Genomic DNA, 25,778 nt, shown 5'->3' with positions numbered 1-25,778 from the left:
ACATGGTGGCCGCTCTTCACAGTCACCTGACTAATGGGCTTGGGTTTGCTCCTGCCTCAGAGGGAAATACAACACCACCGAGAGGACCCCCCACAGCACCTGCACACTCACAGCCAAGCCTGGGCTCGGCCCCCGCGGACATATGAGAAAAGAGGACCTGCCAGAGCCACCAAGAGGGTGGGAGGCTGGCTGTTGCCAGGTCCACCCACGTGGATCACAATGACCGCATGAGGTCATGGAATGTTGAAGAGGTGAAATGATAGTGGGTCCTAAGTCACAAAGTCGCAGGCGGGTGGGCATCCTTTCGACAGGGCTCCCAGGAATCGAGCTGTACCACTTTCCCTGATGATCCGGGGAAGGAGCTACTTCTCCCAGACAGAGTTGGAGTCCAATCCATGCCTATCCTCTTCCCACCAAAGCCCCCTCTCCCCAGGGCTTTCTGGGATGAAAGAATAACTCCAGGTCCCCCGCCCCGGGATTTGTCTGTGTGAGGGCAGGGTGCACAAACTTTGAGACAGAAGGGAATGGACAGGTGTGCTTCTTAGGGGAGCAGCAGAAAGGTGGCAAGAAGCTGGCAGCAGCCCCCGAGAGAGCCCTGACACCATGGACAATGATGAGCCTCTTGAGCCTGAGACAAAAGGTGAACAGGCATCCCATCTCTCACCTCTGGGGCCCTTCTGGGCTGCCTCAGTGTAATACCCAGTGATCACATGGACCCTGAAACCCCCTCCCCTCCTCACGTGGGACCCTCTAGAACTGGGACAGTGTGTCACAGTGACTTGGCTTCAGGGCTTCCCAAACAGGGAGTGAGAGAGTTGGATGCGAGATGCGATGCTGTGCTGGAACTGCTTGGACTAGCTCTGGCTGACTTTAATTTTCATTTTGTGGGTGGCCTATGTCATGTTGGTAGTTTGAAATCAGCCGTGTTGGGAATATTTACGCCACCTGAATTGGCCAACACTGCAAATCAGGATTTTTTTTTTCCCTAGAGAGACAGTTAAATATTTAACAGCATTCTATGGAATTCCGAAATTGTAGGACTAATGAGGATATTAAGACTCAGAAAGTCATCACTTTTTGATGGCTGAGTTCGATGGCTACGCCACTGTATGTCTTCTAACTGCTGGGGTACTGCTCCTTCCACCTCTTATCACGCAGACCTTGTCTTACCCTCTTGGAAATAAACACTGGAGCTTGGGTTTATGGATAAGGACTAAGAAAACACAGACCTGCGTGGACTCATTAGGAACCCCACTATCTTAGAACCTGGGTGGTTAAAACTTGGGACCACCACCACAAATGCTCAGCCCACCTAAAGAGTAGATTGGCCAAGTTCTGATGGGCTACCAGGTGGTTGAGCATGGCTTCCCCAAACATTGCATCCCACAGAGGTGGGATGACTAGCTCTGGACCCTTGTGTGAGGTTTTCAGGAACCCATGCTGGTTCCAGATCAGTGGTCCAATGGCAGAAAACCCATGTCCAGCGAGTATAGGGACTGGTGGGAGAGAAGCATAGGGCGTGGATATTTAATCATAGCAATTAATTTCAACCCCAGCAAGATTTTGCAAGCCCTTCCTTCTTCGTGGTCCCAAAATGTTGGATTGGAAAGGAGAGAAGCTAGGTCAAATTCTTAGGAATCAAGTTATCCTTCTTTCTCCTTGGGACTGTTCCTGTTCCACTTCATTTCACATTTGACCCAAGTCGCCTGCCCTGCCCTGCCCTGCCCTGGGCCATCCGCAGCATGGCTTATGCCCGCCAGTGAGGAAGCCTAGGCATCGGCACACATCCTCTCCCTGAAAGAGTGAAGCAGACCCTGAACCCCACCCAAGCCAATGAGCAGGAAAAGAGTGAGCCAAAAGAGCAGGAAAAAGCCAGTCTCTGAGATAAGCTCAAAGCAGGGAACAGGGCGGGAGCAGGGAGTCCCCAGAGGACACAGGGGGCGTTTAGCACAAGACCCTACACACGATCAGGAGGCGGCACTGTCCTGGAGGGAGGGCTTGTAGAATGGAGTCCCCCTGGGGGACTGAACACACACTGCAGTTCCTCGGCACCCCGAGCCCCATGAGGCTGGGGCGTCCCAGGCTGTGGCTGGGACCGCCTTGCAGAGCCAGGGAGTATAGGTCGGGCTCCATGTGAAAGGCCAGCAGGTTTCATTTCCAGCATCAAGGAGATGAGTTTTTCTTCCAGATGAACCCGAAACCGAACCAGCGCCACAGAACAGTGATGAAACCCTCTACTGTGAGGCCGAGGCCTCCGGGGCTGTGGAAAAAGAGAAGGCAGCCTGGGAGAGCTCAGAAACCGACCTGGAGATCGAAGGTGAGGGTGGGCCCTTAGTGGGCGGGGTGGTGGTGCACCTCCTTCCTCAGAAGCTGGACAGCTCTACTCCCCTGGGGCGGCCGTGGCTCTGGCCCGTGGGCCGTCCGTCCTGCAGGAGAGTGGCTGCAGCCTGGGGCGGCTTTATGCCACGTCCTCCTCAAGGCTGGCCCGGTGGTGGCAGCTGCAGCAGCCCTGTGCTCGTGGCCTACCTGGTGAGCAGAGTGGTCACATCAGCTTGTTGAAGCTAAACCAACACATGAACGGGGATTTCTGGTTTTCTCAATGTTTCCACATGTCATCTTTGCAAGTGTCCCGGGAGGTAGTCATCATCACCCGCCTTTTAGAGAGGAGGAAACTGAGGCTTACGGGGATTGTGAGTTGCCCAAGGCCACGGAGAGCTGCCAATGTTCGCCGATCCCCTGTTCACCCCACCCTGCCGATCTGCTCTGTACTGTGGGGGCCCCGGAGTGTCTGTGGCCCATCTTGCATCCTGGTGACTTCCCTCTCTACTCACATTCGAGTTCTTGGTTCTCCTACTTGAGAGTTCGCCCTGGACAAAGCAAGTGTGCCCTGGGAGGTGGGAGGGCGGGTGAGGAGGGGCTGGCTGAGCTGCAGCAAAGACTCTGTTACTGCAAACAAGGCTTCACCCTCTTCTCCCTCTCTGTTTCCCCGAGGAGGGAGGTGCCCAGAACCCCTGTGAAGTAAGGTGAGCACAAGGCTCGCCCTGCCTGATGGGCCAGCCTAGGTCAGTCAGTGCATAAACCCAGAGGACACAGGGGGCGTTTAGCACAAGACCCTACACACGATCAGTGTGTCAACACACACTGGTGTGTGTGGTCAACACCCGTGGTCAACACACAACCTCGCCTCCACGCATGCCTCCTTCCTGCCCGCCCACACCGCATCTTGTTGCTCTTTTTCTGACTTCTTTTCCATGCCAAGACTGCTAATGTACTAATGTTTTCAGCACGGAATTTTACCTGGTTGGAGGGGGTAGCAGATGGAAACTGGATGTTTTCTCCCAGATTCCTGCTTCCATCCCATTCCTCCCCCACCCCCCAACTCCCCACAAAAGATAACACTGTTGCAAGCTGCCTCTAAAATACAACCAGAGTGGGGCGCCTGGGTGGCAGTCAGTTAAGCGTCTGCCAGGATCCTGGGATGGAGCCCCGCATCGGGCTCCCTGCTCAGTGGGGAGCCTGCTTCTCCCTCTGCCTCTGCCACTCCCCTAGCTCGTGCCCTCTCTCTCTCTCCCAAATAAATAAATAAATAAATAAAATCTTTTTTAAAAATAAACTAAAATACCACCATAGTGACTACAGCTAGAAAGGGTCCGCAGAACAAAACAGAGCAGAATTAGTGCCAAGGATAAAGGTGGGGGTTACCGACCCTGCCTTGGCGAACAGGACTCTCTAATGGCACCTATGCCATGCTGGGACAGAAACCCAGGGCCCAGCTGCTCCAGCTTCTCAGGCCCCAGCCGCTGGTACTGAGGTGCTGGGAGTGGGGCAGAGACGGCTTCCCCGGCAGGCCTGAGACCTGAGCCCAGGTGCAATAGCAAGCTGCAATGAAGCTACAGAGGAGGGAGAGAAGACAGGACAAGCTGCTCCCCTGCCACATGCTGTCCGTCCTATGCGGCAGTGGTTCTCACTCGGAGGCGATTTTGCACCCCAGGGGACATTGGGCAACCTGGGCTGGCGTGGGGTGGAGGATGCTGCTGGCATCTCACTGGCAGAGGCCAGGAATCCTGCTAAATATCCTTCACGGCACAAGACAGCTCCTCGCAACCGAGAATTATCCAACTCAAAATGCCAGTAGTGCCAGGATTGAGAGACTCTGCTCTACCACCATCCTAAGGAGAAGGCCAATTAGTAGCTGTGCCTGCAAAGTCAACTTCCTTGTAAAGTTGTCCTTTCACCGACAAAGCTCTCACTGTCTGCCTCAGAAATGTCCGGGCTGGGTTGGCCAAAGGCCCTGGCATCCGAACGAAAAACAGATGCAGGCTTTAGACCTCAGCTGGCCATGGGAAGCCATGGAAGGGACTCACTTAATGAGGAGACAGCTGTGAGGCCATAGGGAACCCAGGGAGGCCCACTGCCCGTTGACCACGAGCCAGGCAGGTCTAAAGCCCGAGGAACAAACGCCCCAAGAGGTCGGAATGGAGAGATTAAAGTCCCCTATTCTGTTAGCTGGTTTTAGCGCTGATCAGCTGTGTGTGATTTGGGGCTAGATTTGTCATTGGTAAAGGAGGCATGACCGTCCTTTTTGTGAGGAAAATGACATGAAAGTCTTTGAAAGAGGAAAGCCCACTCAAATACAAGTTTCTTTGTTTCATGCTGATTTGAAGGGGGGGGGTGTCTCTCCATCTTGCATTGATTGGCCACCTTGAGAAGCCCACTCAGTCCTACTTGGGTACTTCAAAGTTGGAACCTCTCTAAATCTTTAGTAAAGCTTCCCTTGTGGCTCTCATTTTAACAGTGGCCATGAAACTAAAACTAAATGGAGGCTCCCCTCAACTATCACAAATGAGCTTCTTGTCTGTTTGGCCTTTCCGAGCTGCCCCATGGTGGGCAAGAGAGCAGGGCCTTTATGCATCCTTGATAATTAATCCTGGATGTGGGCAACCTGGGCAGATGGGCGTGGGCACACTGTTCCTTCTCCTAGGAAAGCTTGGGGCCTAAAACCAGGGGCCTTGTCTCTTACCCAAAGGGAGACGTCCATCTGGGGCTTTCTGAAATTTGGGTCTCCCTCTCCGACCGCCGGCTGCGTTCCTGATTGGAGTCGCCCTCCAGCGCACACACCCACAGGGACATCCTCGGGCAGAGGGGACCCCAGGCAGAAGCGCACCTGGCCTGGGGTTAGAGGGGAAATAAGGCAAAGGGAGAAGAGAAACCCCACTTCATCCATTTGCATCTTTTTGTGTAGATATGGAGAAATTTTTCACCACTGGACAAAGGGAGCTATACCTGGAGGCCTGCAAACTGATGGGTGTAGTGCCTGTCTCCTACTTTCTTCGGAATATGGAGGAGTCCTACGTGAACCTCAACCACCATGGGCTGGGCCCCAACGGTACTAAGGCTGTTGCTACAGCCCTGGTGGTGAGCATGCCAATGGGAGCACGTGAAGACAGAGGTGGGGGTTGATGGAGTGGTGGGCCTGAGACTCAGAGCCTCCATGGGACCCTAAATTTCAAGCTTTGTGCCCACCCTGCCCTAGGCTCTGCTTGACTACCAGTTGATTTACCTAACAGGCAGGGATGCCCCATTAGCCCCTGGGAAGGGGGCTGCTAGGGACCTTGGCCTTGGAAGCCTATGCTCTTTCTGATTCAGGAAGCAAAGGCAACAGCCCTGGGTAAGTGGCTGGGCTGGGCACTAATGCAAGTGCATAATACAAAACGTCAGCCTGGGTCTCAATTCCAAAGCCCACCTTCGCTATAAATAGGTTCACTACTGAGCTATTCCATTCAATGTTTGCCTTTTGCAATGTTATAATTCTTAAAAGATCACACTGTAGAGTAGATCATGTTTTCCCATAAGAATAATTCTCTCTCTCTCTCTCTCTGTCTCGGCTTGGCATGAGCAACCAAGGACTTGACCTTGAATTCATCATGGCTTTATATAATTATAATTGATTGTATACAAACCAACTTCCATCCCAGAAAAACAGAACATGTGACAACTGTAGGTCAGCACAACACTGTTCATTTAGGATGGTAAAGGGAAAGTTTGATTTTTAAAAAAAAGTACTCACTTATTTTGGGAAATAGCACAGCATTTGCATTTAGCACATGCCCATTAAGAGGCTACATGAAATGTGAGATTGTGCTGCTTTCTGGCGGGGAGGGAAGAGGGGAAGAGCAGAGAAGGAACAAAGCCATCTTGAAATTTATTAAGTGTTGAAAGACTGATTAATGAGGTGTTAGGAATGCACCATTACCTCATGAGTTTCATGAAAAAAAAACAACAACTGGATAATAATGCAATTCTCTCAGGACTTGGGCCACTTGTCTCTTAGTAACAACAGTTTCTGTTTGGGGGGAGTTTTCTCTTCTCTGATTCTCTGTGTCACTAATTTGACAATTAATCACTGTGACATGTCAGCAGACTGAACTGTTATTTATCTTTTGTACTGTTCAACTTTGCACATGTTGTGTTTCCCTGGCTTAGCTTAAAAGCACCCTGATAGTTGTGGTCATATTTCATGCGTCTCATCCCTCCCTCACCTGCCCGCCTCTGCGCCCTTGCACTTGGTAGGGTGCTCGGGTCTTCTCTGCTCATTCTTGTTTCCCCAGCAGTGGGCACAAAGGGTAACCAGTGGCTACTGGCCTGTGTGAGATGAATGTGGATAGGCCTGGGGGGAGGGGTTGCCCACTGCCCCCCACACCGTGCTGGTCACCAGGGTGACTCCGGAACTGGCCATCCGACCCCCCGATCCTGGACATTGTTAAATGACACCTGGCCACCTGAGCCAGGACCGTGGCCTTTGAGCACGATGGACTTTTGCCCGCCCCAGAGAGCTGAGACCAGAAGGCCCTGAGCGGACCATTTCGCATCGCAGTAGCTGAGCTTACATTTGCCCTTTGCCTGGAGCTAGAGCTCCTTACCGCTGGCTACTTCTCTCGCTGCTTGGCACACTTTGAAAATGCTCAAGTCCAGCCATGTATCTGTTCTTTCCGTACCGGGACCCCCAAGGTGCGGAAGGGTTGAATAGCAAACAGTGCTGCTTAGAGCAGACCCCTGGCCGTCTTGCTGCAAGTCACTTCCTCTGACCTTGCTGCCTGTGGGCATGCCAACTAGCTTGGATGTAGATATTTAAGACTGAAGCCCAGGTCCTTCCAAGCAGCCTTGGGGCCATGTCCTGACTAAAGAAACGTACCAGATAAGCCAGAGCCTAAACTAGAAGCAAGACCTCTGGAGAAAGCCAGCGCCAGTAGATGTTTTATATTTAAATACCCTGATTAAATGCAGCAAGTTCTCCTTAATCTTGGAGTAGGTCACAGCTTCTCTCCTCCAGGCTAAATAGCTACAGTCTGTTTAGATCATCCCTGTTCCTCGCAGTTTTCAGGGACTTCATCATTTTATTTATTTTTTATTTTTTTAAAGATTTTATTTATTTGACAGAGAGAGACACAGCGAGAGAGGGAACACAAGCAGGGGGAGTGGGAGAGGGAGACGCAGGCTTCCCGCTGAGCAGGGAGCCCGATGTGGGGCTCAATCCCAGGACCCTGGGATCATGACCTGAGCTGAAGGCACACAGCCAATGACTGAGCCAACCAGGCGCCCTGACTTCATCGTTTTAATGTCCCCATTCTAAATTCCCCTGCAGAGCCCCCTTTGGTGGAGGTGCCCAGAATAAGCATATTGTCCCAGCACACCTCAGCAGGATGGCTTGTCCCTGGGCTTTCTCCTGCTCCTCTCCATTCTCCAGAAGTGCCAGCCTGCATCCCCGTACCCTCCAAAAAGGCTGGGATGTTAAGGAAGAGGACAGGCTCTGGGCAAGGGTGGGGAACTGGCCGGATCACAGACTCCCTCTGTCTTTCTCCCCCTCCCGTGGTGGCGGCCGAAGTCCAACACGAGTGTCGTCACGCTGGAGCTGGCAGACAACTGTCTCATGGAGGAGGGCCTCCTGAGCCTGGTGGAGATGCTTCAAGAGAATTACTACCTGCAGGAGATGGTACTGTGCCCTGCTCTGCCGGCTCCCTCCCCCGCACCAAGGCTCTCAGAACCCACCTGGGACGGGCCCAGCCCCGGCCAGCCTGCAGCCTTCTGTGAGTGGCCTGGAGGCCCTTCTCCTCCAGAAGTGACTTCTCAGAGGAGGGCCGTGTGTGTCGGAGGCTGGCCAGGGGGCTGTGTTCCCTGTGGCCCAAGGAAACCCTGAGAAACCAATTCTGTCTGGACCTTATAAGCCCTTCCACAGAGTCGCTTTAAAGTGAACTTAGAGAAAATAAAGGCATGACATGCTTTCATCAAACACAATGTGTCTGGAGACAGATGACAGTGAGGGTTGCATAAGTATGTGAATATACTTCAGACCCCTGAATGGTACCCTTAGGAAGAGTTACGGCAGTAAATGTTGTGTTATGTCTAGTTTACCATAATTTAAAAATGGGAGGAAAAAAGAGAAGAGAAACAATTAAGATAATAAGGGCTGGTTTATATAAAGGTCCCTCCTGCTAGCCCAAAAGGACTATGTCCATTTGTATCCTTACATGTTCCTGGCAGAGTCCATGCTTCACGAATCAATGAATGGAATTTACAACGATGAGTTACTCTAAATGAATCTTTCAGTTGCTTTATGCCAAACTCTCCAAATAAAGCTGCCTTAGGTTTAAAAAAATAATAATAGTAGAGTGTGCTTATCTAAAGTACTAGGGCTAAACCAGAGAAGTGGGGAGTCACCAAAACCAACTTCAGAGAAAACGGAGACCAGTGAGAGGGCCTCACAGCTGGGCGTTAGGAAAGCTGAATTCCCATTGTCCTCTCCTCCTTTGCTCTTCCCAATGCTTCCTACCCTTTCACCCCTGCCCCTCTCCCCTCCCAGCCCTACTCCCTGGTGCCAGCCTCCTGTAAGCCCCACCCCGACACCGTTTGTTAATGAGGGCCCTTGGCTGGGATTTTCACACACATAAGCGTGTTCTTGCCTTTTAGAATATTTCCGACAATGATCTTGGCTTGAAGGGGGCCAGAATAATCTCAGAATTCCTTCAGAGAAATACCTCTTCACTCTGGAACCTCCAGCTTTCAGGTGAGCCCATGGAAGAGGCAGGAGAGGACAAGGGGCTGAAAAGGAGAGAAGGGGAAGAGCAGAGAGAATCCAGGCTCTAACTGAGCCAGACCAGGCACCCTCTGCGATCCAAGATCAGAACACTGCATCCGCACCCTGCTAAGCCCTCTGGCCATCCTTTCCCTCTCCCCATGGCCACACTGGCTTCCTGGCTGTCCTGGACAAGAGACTTCTGACCCACTTGGCAGCATGCCTGCCTCTGCTTGAAAGTCTCTCCCCCAGATATCCGCATGGTTCCCTCTGTTGCTTTATTCATGCCTCTGCTCAAATGTCATCTCCTGAGGGGGGACTTCCCGGACCTCCCCTCCATCACCATCACTATCTTTTTTCTTAACAGCATTTATTGCTACCTGACACCCAGTTGTACACTCAGTTTTTAATTAAATACAAATTAATTTAATTTGTATTTAATTAATTATCTGTCTCACAGAAAAAAAAAAGTCACTTGAGAACTCTAGCACCCACAGACTTGTCCTCACTCAGGTTTGTGGTTTGAGTTTATATTATCTTCAGGGTCCTGGAACCCCTAAGAAATTAACCTAAGTGGTCCTATGCTGGTAATGCCCTGGGGCATGCAACAGGAACAAATAGAACACCTCATTGGAGGAACAGTCCCTCGACCCAGGCTCCAGGCTGCTTGAGATTCCCACAGATAAAGCTCCACTAAAGATGAGCTCACAGTCCAAAATTGCAAAACAAGGAAACAAAACACCATGAGAGATGTCAGATTCTAACAAGTGGCCCCATCAAGAACTTGAGAAAATAGAATTATCAGAAATAGGGGTACCTGGGTGGCAGCCAGTTAAGCATCTGCCTTTGGCTAGGGTCAAGGTCCTGGGGTCCTGGTATCGAGCCCCACATCAGGCTTCCTGCTTCTCCCTCTCCCTCTGCCCCTCCCCCCACTCACATGCACTCTCTCTCTCTCTCAAATAAATAAATAAATAAATCTTCAAAAAGAAGAAGAAGAAGTAGAAGATCATGCCAGGGGTGCTTAGCTGGATCAGTCAATAGAGCATGCAACTCTTGATCTCATGGTTGCAAGTTAGAGCCCCACATTGGGGGTAGAGATTACTTACCAAAAAAAAGTCTAAAAAAAAAAAAAAAGAGAGGACTATACCAGCTTACAATTCCACCAATGGAATATCTATCTGTTTCCTCTGGTTATTAGCAAGTTTTTTGTGAATCAGAATAGTTAAGTGTGTGGCTGTTGAAGTCACAGTATGTGGGTACAAATCCCGGCTTTGACACAAGGCAAGTTATCTAGCCCTTCTGTGACTCCTTTTTCTCATTTATAAACTAGGGAGAATCATATTACCTACTTCAGACAGTGACTGCTGAGATGAAGTGAATTAAAATCTGTAACACCTAGAACAATACCTAGGACCTAAGTATTCAATAAGTGTTCATCACTATTACTATTTTTATTATATTCCCACATTACTACTGAAATAAAACATCTTTTCCAGATGCTTATTTCCTTTTTTATTTCCTCCTCTATGAAATGTCAATTGTTCTATGGGATTGTTTGTATTATTGAGTGTTAGAAACTCTTTATATATTATACATATTCACACTTGAATGTTGGAATGTTACATATGGCTTTGCTTATGGTGTTTTCTTATACATAAGTTTGTATTATTTACCATTGTCAAGTTCATCATTCTTTTTTATGGATTTGATTTTTGTAGTCCTGCTCAAAAAACTGTTTTCTACTTCAGATTATAAAAAGTTTTCCTTAATTTTCTTCAAATATTTTTGTGATTTTGTTTTTTCATCCCTAATCTTCAATATATCTGGAGTTTATTGTTGTTCATGGCATGAGGTAGAGAAAGAATCAAACACTGTATTTACAAAATGAATAGCCAGGTGCCCAGCATCATTAACTGAATAAACTATTCTTTTTTTTTTTAAAGATTTTATTTATTTATTTGACAGAGAGAGACACAGCGAGAGAGGGAACACAAGCAGGGGGAGTGGGAGAGGGAGAGGCAGGCTTCCCGTGGAGCTGGGAGCCCGATGCAGGGCTCAATCCCAGGACCCTGGGATCATGACCTGAGCCGAAGGCAGTCGCTTAACGTCTGAGCCACCCAGGCGCCCCCTGAATAAACTACTCTTTACTGACTAACTTGAAATGTCACCTTTATTGTATATTAAACTTCCATATAAATACAAGTTTCTTTCTAGATTTTCTTTTCCATTTTATTAATCTCTGTGTCTATGTCTATGTCAACACCACACTGTTTTAATATTTGTTTAGAATATTAAAATTATATGCCATGTGTTATAATTGAATGATTAGTTGTAATTAATGAAATATATCAAGTATATAATATGTAATATATTAGCTATATAATTATATGACACAATATGTTTTATATTTGAGTGGACAAAATCTGACCTTCTTTTTCAAAGTAATCTTGGCTATTCTTGTGCAATTTCTCCTCTAACTGAATTTTAGAATCATCCTGTCAAGTTCCATCCAAAAAACCCCCAAAACTGTTGGAATTTTGCTTGGAGTTATATTTAATGTTCTAGATTAATTTAGGAAAGAATTGACATATTCAAAATATTTAATGTCTTCATATAAGAAGACAGTAGCAGGTTACAATTCTACCAGGGGAAAATCTGTTTCCCTATACTGTCTCCATTTTGGCTCTCAGCAAGTTATCTGTAAATCAGAATGATTAAATGTGTGGATGTTGAAGTCAATGCTTGGGTCCAAATCCCAAGCACTAGGTTTTTCTCTATTTCTTCAAGTCTTTTTTTTATCTTCTTCAATAAAGTATTATGCTTTTGTTCCATTAGAAGTCTTGTCCATTTCATATTAGGTCCAGGTGTTTTATCATTTTATTCCTGCGTAAACAGAATGTTTTTTCTATCATATATTCTAAGTGGTCATTACTGATATGTCTGAGAGCTATTAATTTCTGTACATTGACCCTATGTTCAGTCACTTTATTTATTTATTCATTCATTCATTCATTTACTTAGAGAGTGCAAGTGGGGGGTGGGGAGGGGCAGAGAGAGAGGGAGAGAGAATCTCAAGCAGGCTCCACACTCAGCGCAGAGCCCAACATGGGGCTCAGTACCCCAAGATCGTGACCTGAGCCGAAATCAAGAGTCAGATGCTAAACTGACTAAGCCAGCCAGGCACACCCACCCCAGTCACTTTACTGAGTTATCTTACTAGTTCTAACATCTTGTCAGTTAATTTTCTTGGATTATTTAGGTAGGTGATCTTTCTGCAAATAATGGGAGTTTTGTCTCTTCTTTCCAATATTTATAGCTACCAGTGATTTTTCTAGTTGCATTGGCTAAGACCTCTAATATAACATTAGCATAATACAGAAAGCTCTGTAAAAATACAAATTACCCACTCCCATCCTAGGCTGCTGAATCAGAATCTTTAAAGGAGGGATCTAGGAATCTGTATTTTATCAAACTTACAGCCAACTCTACTATTTGTAACCACTGATGTAAACACAATTTGAGTAGCTAGAAACCTAATTTTATACCTTGCCTAGCTTATTATCTCATTTTATTGCACTGGTACAGATGCAACCAAGAAGCATTTGTGTCTCAGTGGATTCGTTCATTCATTCAGTAAACATTTATGGAGCACTGTTAGATGCCAAGCACTATTTAGGTGCTAAAGATACAATTATTAAGGGTTTAAAGGAGAAATTTGGGGATAAGTCTCTATATCATCTATTTTCCAGAAATCTTTTTTTAAAAAGATTTATTTATTTTAGAGAGAGAGAGCACGAGAATGGAGGAACAGGGGGAAGAGGGAGCAAATCCTCAAGCAGACTCCCCGCTGAGCACAGAGCCTGACACGGAGCTTGATGCAGGGCTCGATCCCAGAACCCCAAGTTCATGACCAGAGCCAAAATCAAGAGTCAGACGCTAAACTGATTGAGCCACCCAAGCACCCCAATTTTCCAGAAATCTTTTAAACTGTCCAGCAGGGCTGGGACAAGAGTAAGATAAGGAAGGCACACACCTCAGTCCCAGAATTTAAGGGGCACAAAAAAACTCAGTAACCAAGTAAATAATATTGTGTTGCAATGATTGTAAAAGTCAAAAATAATGTAAAAAAAAAAAAAGTCTGTGGTGAACAAAATATCAACACTTCAAATATAAAACAGGATCCAAAAGGGACAGATTGTGGTGAGGTGAGTGAGGCCTAGCCATGCAAGTGTAGGGGCTGATCCTGCATTTAAAATTTTTAAATTTTGTTCAACATAGAAGTGTTGCATTAATTTTGATTTTTGCAAATATTGTATTAAGATACTGCTCATTGTGCTTACTGAGCTGAGATTTTGCACACAAAAGGCATGCCTCACTTGTTCCCCTCTGGTCCTGGCCTTGCTGCTATAGTCTTATTTTTTATCATGTGACAGACTTTAGGCACTAAGCTAGGGGATGACACCACCAGGGGGCGCAGAGGGGACCGCGCGCAGGCTCCTGGACCTCCCTGCCCTATCATGGCAGAGAGAGCAGGGAATGTTAAAGCGAAAGGCAAATAGTTGCCCTCTTTTCTCCTGTTTTCTTCCATGTCCGTATATTTGCTTTAAGTACTTGCCACCTTTCCTATGGCTGATTGTTCCAAAGGGAAGAGCCTGGCAGGGCCAGGACGCGGGAGAGGAAGGGAGCCCTAGTCTGGACAACATTGCAAACACCTCCCCACCCTTCACTGCAGGAAATAACTTCAGGGATGAATCCGCAGAATTGTTGTGCCAAGCCCTGTCGGTAAGAAGTGAGGGGCAGGGGCCACTGAGAGCCCTGTGGGGGATGGCCCTGGGTGATGTGGGGGGCCTGGCGGGTGGCTCCAGGCAGAGAGAGGTGAGGTCCCCTGAATGTCTAGGGAGCTGGTGAGGGTCTGGACTCTGCCGAGCCTGACAACAGCCACAGCAGTAGCAGGGCCCTTTGGATGGGACGAGACCCTCCCAGGGTCATCAACAGTTACACAAAAATGCACAGGAGAATGTCTTCTGTCTAAAAACTCACATCCACCCGATTTTTGGTGCGTGGGAGCCCTCCATCACATGGCCCTGAGATGAAAGAGGTATTTGCAGCCACAGAGAAGCCAAAACTCACCTCTCTCTACACTTTCTTTCTCCAGGCCAATTACCAAATCAAGACGCTGGATCTCAGCCACAACCAGTTCTCTGATAAGGGAGGAGAGCACCTGGGCCAGATGCTGGGTGAGTCCCCCCGCGGAGGGAAGGGGCCAGCAAAGGAGAGGCACTTGGCAGACGGTTGCCTGTCAGGGCTGTATCTCCTGATTTTTATTGTTACTGACTGTTCAGATCATAAAGGGATGGAAGCCATGCCCCAAACACATCTTAAGTGGAACCAACACCTGGATGTGGGAAGTAAAACTTTACAAAGATTAGAAAAACAGATGAAGAAATAACTTGCTGACCTCAGGGAGGCTAAGGATGAGTAAATATGCACAGCAGGCGTAAACTGTAACAAAAACCATTCATCTGTTTGACAACAGTAAGTTAAAACTTGCCTATGATAAAAGATGTTATGGGGCAATGTTAAAAGACAAGCAACAGATAGAGTACATACTTACAGCATCTTTATCATATACGAGATTTGTGTTCAGAATGTTGATAAAAGAGCCTATAGATCCATTGGACAATGATAAATACTCCCAATAAAACAATGGTTAAGGCATATGGATAGCGCAAAAAGAAAGCCAAATGCCTAAACTCTCTAGCAATTAGAGAAATGCAAAATAAAACAATGAAAAGCTCCCCCTTGTCATCTACCAAAGCTACAGAAATTTCAAGTGAGAGAATATCCAGTGCATTGAACCCAAGGGAGAAATAAGAATCCTCTGAAGCTGCCAGGTAAAGGCACTTTGGAGAGCAATTCGACAGTATTTAGTAAAATTGAAAATGTATATATTCTATGATAGAGCAATTCACCTGTGCATGTCTCAGAGAAGCTCTCACACGTACACAGAGAAAGTCTGAGGAGGCTCACTGTAGATTTGTTATAAGAGAAAAAAAAGAGGGGCGCCTGGGTGGCTCAGTCATTAAGCGTCTGCCTTCGGCTCAGGTCATGATCCCAGGGTCCTGGGATCGAGCCCCACATTGGGCTCCCTGCTCAGTGGGGAGTCTGCTTCTCCCTCTCCCACTCCCCCTGCTTGTGTTCCCTCTCTCGCTGTGTCTCTCTCTGTCAAATAAATAAATAAAATCATTAAAAAAGAGAGAGAGAGAAAAGAAAGAACCCTAAACATTCATTCCTGGGGAAATGAGTAGAAAAGGGGATCACTATTAGTGGGGGAGATGCTGCTTTAGGTGGGGTGGTGAGAAAAAGCCCCACAGGGAAGGTGGCTTCTTGTTGAAACCTGAATATCAAAGAAGAATCAGCCATGCCAGGTTCTGGAAGCACAACATTCCAAGCTGAAGGAGCAGAGCCTGGCATGTCTGAGGAGGGGGACAGCTTGGCTGCAGCAGAGCAGGCAGGGGAGTGGGGAGGGGAGCAGGCAGGGGAGGGGAATGGAAGGAGGAGGTCACTGAGGTGGCCTGCAGCCACTCAGGTGGGGCTTGCTGGGCCTTGACATGCATAAAGTCTGAATTTCATTCCCCACCCGATGAGAGGTCAGCGCAGGGTGTTAAATGTCGGGGAGTGACACGGTTTGATTTGCAGTTTTAGATACCGTTTTGTGAAGTTTTATGTAGTTTCATGAAGAACACAGCTGAGCACAACCAGACTCTTAAATACACAGAACAACCTGGTGGCTGCTGGGGCAGGGGCGGGGGGCATGGGTGAAATAGGTGGAGGGAATTGAGAGGTACAAACGTCCAGTTATAAAACAAGTAAGTCATGGAGATGAGAAGTATAGCATAGAGAATACTGTCAATAATATTGTAATAGTGTTGTTTGGTGACAGATAGTGACTACAGTTGCCATAGTGAGTGCTAAGTAATGTATGGAATGGTTGGATTGATATATCATACACCTGAAACTAACATAACATTGTATATTAATTACACTTTAATTTAAAAAAAAAGAATGGAAGAAGGAAGGACAGTTAGGAGGCTAATGCAGCAGTCCAGGCAAGACAGGACCATAGCTGGAGCTGAGGGAGGAGGTGGTGATAGAGAGGAGTGGATGGATCCAGAATGGACTTTGGAAGTAAAGCCAAAAGGACTTGCTGATGTGGAGAATGAAGGAAAGGAAGAGAGGAAGATACACGCCTGGTTATTTTGTTTCAGGAACTGGTTGGATGGTGGTGCCATTTACTTAGATGGGGAAAAACTCGGGGAGTAACAGGTACAGAGGGACAGGGGTCAGGAGCCAAGACTTCCATTTTGGTCATGTGATGTTTGCCTTGTCCATTTGACATCTACGGGGAGACATCTGGTTTGCTATATGGATTTAGAGCTTGGTGAACAGGTCAGGACTGGAGATAGGCATCTGGGAGTTAGAGGCATTGCGACATATTTAAAACCATGGGGCAAGAGGAGATCATCTAGGCAAGGAGTGTGGATGGAGTTAAGAAGGTGGCCATTGGACCACTCTGACACCTTTAGGTGTCCCAGAGGGGGAGGAGGAGCCTGAGCAGGAGTAGGTGGGGGAAGGTGAGGTATCAAGGAGCCAAGTAAGGGATGCTTTCAAGAAGGAGTCAGGTCTTGGCTGGGTCAAGTGCTGCTTAGAGGTCAAATAAGATGAGGTCAGAAAAGTGACCACAGGACTCAGCAACATGAAGATAATTGGTGACCTTGACAAGAGCTGTGTTAGTGAAGGAGGTGAGTGTGGAGACCTGACTGGAGGGAGCAGAATTGAAAATGGGATGCAAAGAAGTGAATGGCAATGTGGGCACCTCCAGGAGCCCCTCGGAGAGGAGGCTGGGGCAGAAAGATGGGTGACATGGAGGCAGGAAGGTTCGTAAAGATGGAAAATGCTGATAGGAAGAACAGAAGAAGAAATGGGTCGTGAGGAAGGAAGAGGAGATAATTGCGGGGCAAAGTCCTTGAAAAGGTGGACAGAACAGGAGCATGGGGAAGGGAGGGAAAAATAAAACAAGATGAAATCAGAGAGGGAGAGAAACCATACGACACTCTTAATCATAGGAAGCAAACAGGGTTGCTGGAGGGGAGGTGGAGGGGGATGGGATAACAGGGTGATGGGCAGTAAGGAGGGCACTTGATGCAGTGAGCACGGGGTGTTATATACAACTGATGACTCACTGGCCTCTACCTCTGAAACTAATAATACACTATATGTTAACTAATTGAATTTAAATTTAAAAAAAAACAAAGGCTGGCAGCCATGGAGTGCGGAGCGAAGGGGCAGGGGTGGCCTCTGGGAGCAGTGCTGAGAGAGGGAGGGGCTGGAGGTGTGTGCCAGAGGCGGCAGGTAGGCTGGCGGGGGGTGGGGGGTGGGCCGGTGGGGGGCAGAGCTCTCCCATCTCACTGCTGAGCAACATCTTCCCTGAGAGAGAGGGTCCAGGCTGACAGGTCAGAGGGGAGGAGCAAAGTGTACAAGCCTTGTGGGGCAATTTGAGTCCATCTGAAAACTGATTTTCAAATACTTTAAAACTAAATTTTAGGGGCACCTGGCTGGCTCACTTGGTGGAGCCTGCGACTCTTGATCTTGGGGTTGTGGGTTCGAGCCCCATGTTGGGTATAGAGATTACTTAAAAATAAAATCTTTTTTAAAACCCTAAATTTTGGGTGCCAGGGTGGCTCAGTCAGTTAAGCGTCTGCCTTCAGCTCAGGTCATGATCCCAGGGTCCTGGGACTGAGTCCTGCATCGGGCTCCCTACTCAGCGAGGAGTCTGCTTCTCCCTCTCCCTCTACCCCTCCCCCCTGCTTGTGCTCTCTCTCCCTCTCTCTAATAAATAAATAAAATCTTTTTAAATAAATAAATAACCCTAAATTTTAAAACAACTTTAAAGTGAGACAGACTACCTCCTGTTTTAATGTGGTTATCATCATATTGTGTGTGAGCTTTAAAAATATTTATTTTTTTTTTTTTAAGATTTTATTTATTTATTTGAGAGAGAGAGAATGAGAGAGAGAGAACACCTGAGAGGCGATAGGGTCAGAGGACGAAGCAGACTCCCTGCCGAGCAGGAAGCCCGATGCGGGACTCGATCCAGGGACTCCAGGATCATGACCTGAGCCGAAAGCAGTCGCTTAACCAACTGAGCCACCCAGGCGCCCTAAAAATATTTATTATTATTAAAGCTGCCAGTTATTAAATGGTTGCCACGTGATAGGCATCATGCTAGACATTTCACATCAGTTTCCTCCCAAAATCTTGTATGGGTTAATATCTCCATTTTTGTTTGTTTGTTTGTTTTTTGTTTTTTGGGGGTTTTTTTTGTTTTTTTAAAGATTTTATTCATTTATTCGACAGAGAGAGACACAGCGAGAGAGGGGACACAAGCAGGGGGAGTGGGAGAAGGAGAAGCAGGCTTCCTGCTGAGCTGGGAGCCCGATGTGGGATTCGATCCCAGGACCCTGGGACCATGACCTGAGCTGAAGGCAGGCGCTTAACAACTGAGCCACCCAGGCACCCTAATATCTCCATTTTTACAGATAAGAAAACAGAAGTAAGGGAAGAATAAGTAGCTTGCTCAAGGTCACACAGCTAGTCAGGGGCGAGAACAGAACTTACATTTAAATTTTGCAGCCCTTGAAGAGATGCAGGTGTGCGTGGCATATTAAGTAAGGGAATTGGCAGAGAAGAGGGAGTAGGGGTAAGAAGAGAATGAAGGCGGGGGAAAGTTTGTTCTCAAAACAATATAAGGTGTTGTGCACTTTAGTGAAAGTACATCCTGGTAGTTGACTCAAGAGACACACAATCAGGACACAGTGCACTGAAAAGAAAATCGAGTAAAACATTTTCCTGGGTCTGAGGGCTGAAGGCACTGCCTCCCGCCCAGTAAAGTTTCAAGAGTTCTTCAGCCTCTTCCCAACAGTGTCCTCAGCATATCTGCCCTCCCTCCGTAAAAATAAGCATGATAATGTGTTTCAACAGGATGTTTTCCCCAACCCTATGTAGCACGTAAGCAAAAATATTTTTTTAATATTTATTTATTTATATATTTTAGAGCGAGAAAGAGCGGGGGGAAGGGCAGAGGGAGAGGGCGAGAGTCCTAAGCAGACTCTCTGCTGAGCGCAGAGCCCAAAGCAGGGCTCAAACTCACACCCTGAGATCACGACCTGAGCTGAAACCAAGAGTCAGACACTTAAGGGACTACGCCACCCAGGGGCCCCCAAAATATTTTTAAGTTAAAAAAAATACAACTTCTATGCAAACCAGCTTCTAGATAAGCCTGATGCCTCACCACTTAGAACTGATGATGTCCCTAAAGATTTCGGAGCCACCTCTGCTCCCATAGTTCTCCAAGAAAAACACATCACATGATGTAATACCCCTTCACAGCCTCCCCATGTAAATACAACCCCTGTGTTCCCCGCTATCTCTATTAGTTTATTGGTTGTATCATATTCTGCCAGATGGATGTTTATTATATACTTTACCCTTCCCCTGTGAGTCACGAATGTTACTTTTATAAGTAAGGCCATGATAAACACCTCAAGCATGGAACTCTTCTCATGTCCTGCACTGTCTCCTTAGGAAGCGTCTCAGAGGTGATGTTGCTTGTGTGATAGCAAAATATCTGTGACCAGATCACATTTGCCAAATAGACTGTAGCAATTTGCTTGCCCCCTGCAATACAGGAGTAGGATTGTTTTACTACATTGTTGCCAGCACGGGGAATCCTCTTAAAATTTTGTGTTTAAATGAATAACTGAAAAATTATTGTCCCAGTGTCTTACTTCGCATGAACATTGAGTAGTCCTTATTCCCCAGTGCCATGGACATCTGTCAACTCTGAGAATGGGTTCTCTGGGATTTGGGAACACTGAGATGACTCCCTCCCTCCCCCAGCCCTCAATATAGGGCTCCAGTCACTGGATCTGAGCTGGAATCACTTCTGCATACGGGGAGCTGTGGCCTTGTGCAATGGTCTCTGGGTAAGGCAGTCTCTGGCAGTGGTGTGTGGAGTCCAGTGAGGACGTCCAGGGCCTCCCATCCTGCCATCTTGAACCTCTTCCTCATGACCCCATGGATGAGCGCACATGGAGCTCTCATCAAATGCTTTCCAGTTGTTAGCATCCCTCCCATAATTTCTGCATGTGCTTTATTCTTTAGTATAAATCCTACTTCAGCAAATTCACCTTGCTGGGGCCTCGGTGGCATCTTTGGGGATACTTCAAGAGGGCAATTTCCTTAGGGGGTAGGGAATGACCAGGTTCTGACTCCCTCCACTGGGAGGGATCTGGAAAGGTCTGGTGGAGCTCTCCCTCTGGGAGACCACTGAGCACCCAGCTGGATGGCAGCAGGGGAGAGAAACCAGGGCCTGGTGGCTGGAAGAGTCACGCAGCCTTGATGCTAGTGCTGTTCTCTCCCCTCCCTGGAGGCTAATATGACCCTGCAGAAACTGGATCTCTCTATGAACGGCTTTGGGAACGAGGGGGCTACGGCCCTAGGGGAGGTCCTCAGACTCAACAACTCCCTGGTCTACCTAGACATCAGCAGCAATGGCATCAGCAACGACGGAGTCTCCAAAATCAGCAAAGGGCTGGAGGTCAATGAGAGCCTCAAAGTTCTGAAGGTAAAGTCTTTACTTAAGCTGGGAATGGGCCGTTTTATGTGTGTGTCCGTGTGCATGTGTGCACTCATGTGTGTGTGCATGAATCCGTGTGCCTGCATCCGTGTATGTATCTCTGTGTGTGTCCATGTGTGTTCATCTGTGTGTGTGCATCCACGTGTCCATGTGTGTTCATCTGTGTGTGTGCATCCACGTGTGTGTCTATGCATCCTTGTGTTTGTGTCCATGTGTGTGCATCTGTGTGTGTGTGCATCAGTGGGTGTGTCCCTGTGTCTGTGCGTGTCCGTGCATCCGTGTGTGTGTGTGTGTGTATTTGTGTGTGTTGGGGTGGGGGCAGCAGGGTGATGGGGCTGCATATTGCTGGAGAGAATTGTTGGGAAAATTCACCTTGTGTGTCACATGTGCATAGGTTCTTGACTATCTCTCTGCTCTAACCTTAGTGTCACCCTCTACGGTCACTGGGTGCCTGGTGTCATCTTCTAACCGGTCTTCCTTCCTCCCGCCTGGGTCTCCTCCAGACTCTGCTCTGCACTGAAGCCAGAGTGTGTGTTTTGAGCATAAGTCTGACTTTCACCCCCACCCCCATCTAGTCTCCTCCGGCTTAGACCCCCACATGGCTTCCTGTGGTTCAAACCCAGTTCTCTCATCCCGGTGTGCTTCTCCAGCCTCAGTTTACCCCACACTCTCCCTCGCTGTCCAGCCATGGCCTCGGGGGCTTCTTTCATCTCCCCCATCCCAGGGCCCGACTCTCCCTGTGGCTTCGGACCCAGCCTCCCCTGTAGTGCTCTCCCCCACTCCTCCCTGCACCTACCTGAGTCCCTGCCCCAGCTCAGCACGGCACTCCAGCAGCTGTCCTCACGGACTCTCAGATCTCAGCTCACCCCTTCACGCAGAACTTGCCAGGTTCCTTCTTAGACTCTGACTTCAGTGACTCGCTGACTGTCTGGTCACCCCCACTGGTGTGAGCTGCATGAGAGTAAAGACTGTGTTTGCTTCTGCCCATTATTATACCCCTTGTACCTATTGGCATATAGTAGATGCCCAATGAATGTCCATTAATGAATGAATACATCTTTCATTTTAAATTGATTGATAGGGGCACCTGGGTAGCTCAGTGGGTTAAGCGTCTGCCTTTGGCTCAGGTCATGATCTCAGGGTCCTGGGATCGAGCCCCGCATTGGGCCCCCTGCCCTGCAGGGAGCCTGTTTCTCCCTCTCCCTGCCGCTTCCCCTGCTTGTGTGCTCTCTCTCTCTCTGTCAAATAAATACATAAAATCTTCAAAAATAAATAAATAGATTGGCTTATAGATGTCTCACATAGAAGCTCTTGGGCAGTTGGAAAACAGATGAAAGAGGAGACCTCCCATTACCAGTTTCCCTTCCTGGGGCTCCCACAGTGAGACAGGTGCATATCAGGTGGCTTGCTTCTTGCTCACGGCACAGCCCTCCAGCTCGGGCTTCCCTCGCTCCACCTGTCAGATGAGAAAGCCGAGCCTACATGACCAGCTCAGGCCCTGCAGCTCCAGAGGCAAAGAAGTCAGCCCTCCTTGGCTTCCTACTGCAACTCCAAATTCCTCAAGATGTGGGGGTGATTCAGGGGGAGGCCACAGATGTGGGGGTGCTGGTGGAGAAGGATGGGAGTTAGAAATCAGTGACAACGAGCTGCCGTCTGAGAGGACAAGCACCTTAGAGCTGCAGAGAAGAAGCCAGCTTCCCAGCAGTGGAGGGAGCAGGGCGACCTGCTGGCTAGTGACCGCGAGAGCTGGGAGCGAGGTCTGGCCAGAGTGGGACGAAGAATAACTCAGAGAGACTGACTGATGCAGCCTGCCTGTGACTCAGCCTCCGTGGAACCATGAAGCCAAGGAAAGTTCCGAGCACCTGAATCGTAAAAGATTGAAACGCTGCCTCAACAACATGGCAACGGGGGTTTTCTCTAACTGATGGGGGTACTGGTGATTTTCACACTTTTTCTACCTCTTTTTGAATTTCTTGTATAATGACCATGTGTCATTGCTTAAATGTTTAATTAAACCCATTGTCATGTGTTTAAATATATTTAAAAATTTTTTAATGTTTTAAAATGAAAGAAAAAAGTTTTAAATGCAACTTAAAACATACCTTTCAGTTTGGTCGTAGGTGGAAGCTGCATCGGTTTTGCCACTGGAATGATCTCTTGTTCTCCACGTGGAGCACAGCCCTCCTTCCCCTACTCTTGGAAAAAATAAGGATCCCCCCAGGGAAGTGTGTCCATCAAAGGCTTCTTAGAAGCTAAGCCCTATGAAGTCTGTGTTTTCTCTCTTGAGTCTGTCAGAGCCCAGGAAACACCTGACACACAGTAGGTGCTCAGTGAAAGTTCTGGCTGCCTCATCAAGACACCACCTGGCGGAAAGCCTTCGCTAATAATAACTAGCATTCATTTGCTACTTACTATGTACCAAGCACTCCTTTGAATGTTTTGCTTGAATTAATTTATTGGATCCTCAGAGTGGCCCTAAGCGATAGGTCCCCAGTGGTCAGGGAATTGACCCAAGGCCAGAAAACTAGTAAGCAGAGCCACTGGGCTCCATGTTCTTTGCTGTTAACCTCTACCCCAAGCTTCAGTGGCTCTCAGCTACATTAGGATACTACCCTGGGTACGCAGCTAGGCCTGCATGGTCCCTGTGATCTGGCCCATCCCAGCTCTATGGCCTTGTTCTTTCTGCTCCTGTTCACGAAATGTTTGCTATTGCCCAAACACCTCTGCACCTTTGCACTTGCCTGCCCTTGTCTACTTTGGTGCATCTCACTGTCTCCTCTGGTCCTGCCCCCTGCTTCTTCCAGACCAGAAGAATCCCCATTAGTTCTGCAAGGCTTAGCTCAAGTGTCCCCTCCACCGTGCTGGATGTCCTTTTCCTGGCTCCTGCAGTACCAGCATGTGCCTCTGTCACTGCCCTCACCGCACTTCTGATGCCGTTTACTCCTTTGCCTGTGGCCCCCTCTGGAGTGTAAGCTACGTGAGGGCAGAGACCTTGTCCTGTCTGCCTGCGCAACCCTTAGCACGTTTCCCAATAACCGGCACATGGTAGGTTTGCTGAACGGATGGATGGATGGATGGATGAGCAGTGATGGACAAGCAGATGGATGACTGGACAAACAGGGAGACAGGTGCTTACAGAGAAATCTGGGTGGAAGATAGAGATGATGATTTGATGGGAAGAAATGGAAGCCATGCTCTGAGCCAGGCTCTCCTGTCCCCATCTCATCCTCCTCCGGTCTTGCCCCTCCTCCCACAGCTTTTCCTGAACCCTATGAGTATGGATGGGGCTGTTTTACTTATCCTGTCCATCAAGAGGAACCCCAAATCCAAGATGGAAGAGATCGACATTTCCGTGAGTGATCAGACGGTGGTTGCTCGCACCAGGGCCCACACCAGTTACCACGGCCACGCACGCCATGTGGGCAGTTACCACAGCCACGCTGGGTGGGCAGGCACCAACAGCTCTGTCCCTTACACCAATGCTCCACGATAGGGTCACTCCTTTTGGAGTACAACTTGGCCCTCTCTTGGGGTCCGTTTCGCAGGAGTAGCCCTTCCGTCGATAACTTTATGGTGTGAAATCCCAGACCAGAGCCCGAGTGGGTCTGGGAGCAGAAACAGCAGAGACAGAGGTGGGATCCCCCGAGCAGCATTTGTTCACTGCCAGCCCTGCTCATGGACAGCCCTGGGTCCCAGAACGGTTCCAGAATCACAGAACTTTTAGAATCTGCATATTAACACACGTACAAATTTTGTATTCCATGACATGGCCTCCTGAGAGTAGAATGTAAGGGTAAACGCCCTAATGGAGGAGGAAGGCCCAAGGAGGGGACTTCACTGGGCCAGGTGTTCTTGCCTGGATCATCAGACAGGTGGTAGCTGGCCCACCACTTTATACTGGTTTTCCCCCCAAAGTGATCTCTGCTCCGCTCATCTGGCCCCACTCTGGGAGGTAGGTAGAATGGACTCATGCCCCAGAGCTATCGTGAACAAAGTACCACACTCCGGGGTGGGGGTGGGGGGCTCAAACAATAGAAGTATATTATCTCACAGTTCTGTAAACTAAAGCCCAAGATCAAGGTGTTGGCAGGATTGTTTCCTTTGGAGGACTGCAAGGAAGAATGGGTTCGATGCTTCTCCCAGCTTCTGGTCATTTGTTGGCAATCTTAGATGTTCCTTGGCTTGTAGGAGCATCACCCTGAGTTCTGCCTTCAGCTTCAGATGGCGTTCTCCTTGTGTGCATATCTGTCTCTGTATCCAAATGCCCCTTTTTAGAAGGACACCAGTCATAGCGGATTAGGGCCCACCCCAATGACCTCATCTTAACTCAATCATCTAAAAAGACCCTATTTCCAAATAAGGTCACCTTCGCAGGTACGGGGGATTAGAACTTCAATATCTTTTTGGTGGGAACACAGTTCAACCCATAACAAGAACTTTTCCTCATTTTCCCCTTTTATATATAAGGAAACTGAACCAGAGAGGTTAGATAACTTGCCCAGGACCACATAGGCAAGCAAGAAACACGACAAAGGGTAAACCCAGGGTTTCTGCCTCTTACTCTAGAGTTCTATAAAGGGACAGTGTTAAAGTCATGTTACATTATTTTAATGCCACACAAATATGATATTTTGCTAAGATCTTAAAGCCTTGCAATAATATCAATGATGGTATTTTGGGTTTTTTTGTTTTTTTTTTTTAAAGATTTTTTATTTATTTATTTGAGAGAGAGAATGAGATAGAAAGAGAGAGCACGAGCAGGGGGAGGGTCAGAGGGAGAAGCAGGCTCCCCGCCGAGCAGGGAGCCCGATGCGGGACTTGATCCCAGGACTCCAGGATCATGACCTGAGCCGAAGGCAGTCGCTTAACCGACTGAGCCACCCAGGCGCCCTCAGTGATGGTATTTTGAATATTTAAGCCCAAACTCCTTGGAACTAAATAATAAGTAAAATTTGGACTTAGGTTTGCCACAGATTATAAAACATTAGAAAAACAGGGGCGCCTGGGTGG

General features: G+C 48.1%; 1 protein-coding gene across 1 annotated transcript in view; it reads left to right on the top strand.

Annotated features, from left to right (window-relative positions):
- Window positions 1-603: 603 nt before the first annotated feature.
- The window catches only part of LRRC74A (leucine rich repeat containing 74A), a 31,867-nt gene continuing 6,692 nt past the window's right edge, over window positions 604-25,778 (top strand). The window contains exons 1-10 of the mRNA XM_081829746.1: window positions 604-640; window positions 2,189-2,317; window positions 5,243-5,415; window positions 7,883-7,990; window positions 8,965-9,061; window positions 13,803-13,852; window positions 14,226-14,307; window positions 20,030-20,115; window positions 20,562-20,756; window positions 24,025-24,120. Of these exons, the coding sequence (XP_081685872.1) occupies window positions 604-640; window positions 2,189-2,317; window positions 5,243-5,415; window positions 7,883-7,990; window positions 8,965-9,061; window positions 13,803-13,852; window positions 14,226-14,307; window positions 20,030-20,115; window positions 20,562-20,756; window positions 24,025-24,120 (1,053 nt within the window). The remainder of the gene's footprint in view (window positions 641-2,188; window positions 2,318-5,242; window positions 5,416-7,882; window positions 7,991-8,964; window positions 9,062-13,802; window positions 13,853-14,225; window positions 14,308-20,029; window positions 20,116-20,561; window positions 20,757-24,024; window positions 24,121-25,778) is intronic.

The sequence above is a fragment of the Leptonychotes weddellii genome, chromosome 9, assembly GCF_054177405.1.
Source record: "Leptonychotes weddellii isolate Sample4059 chromosome 9, ASM5417740v2, whole genome shotgun sequence".
NCBI classification, from domain to species: domain Eukaryota; kingdom Metazoa; phylum Chordata; class Mammalia; order Carnivora; family Phocidae; genus Leptonychotes; species Leptonychotes weddellii.
Note: the sequence above shows the minus strand (reverse complement) of the source record. Positions and strands in the feature narration are given on the sequence as shown.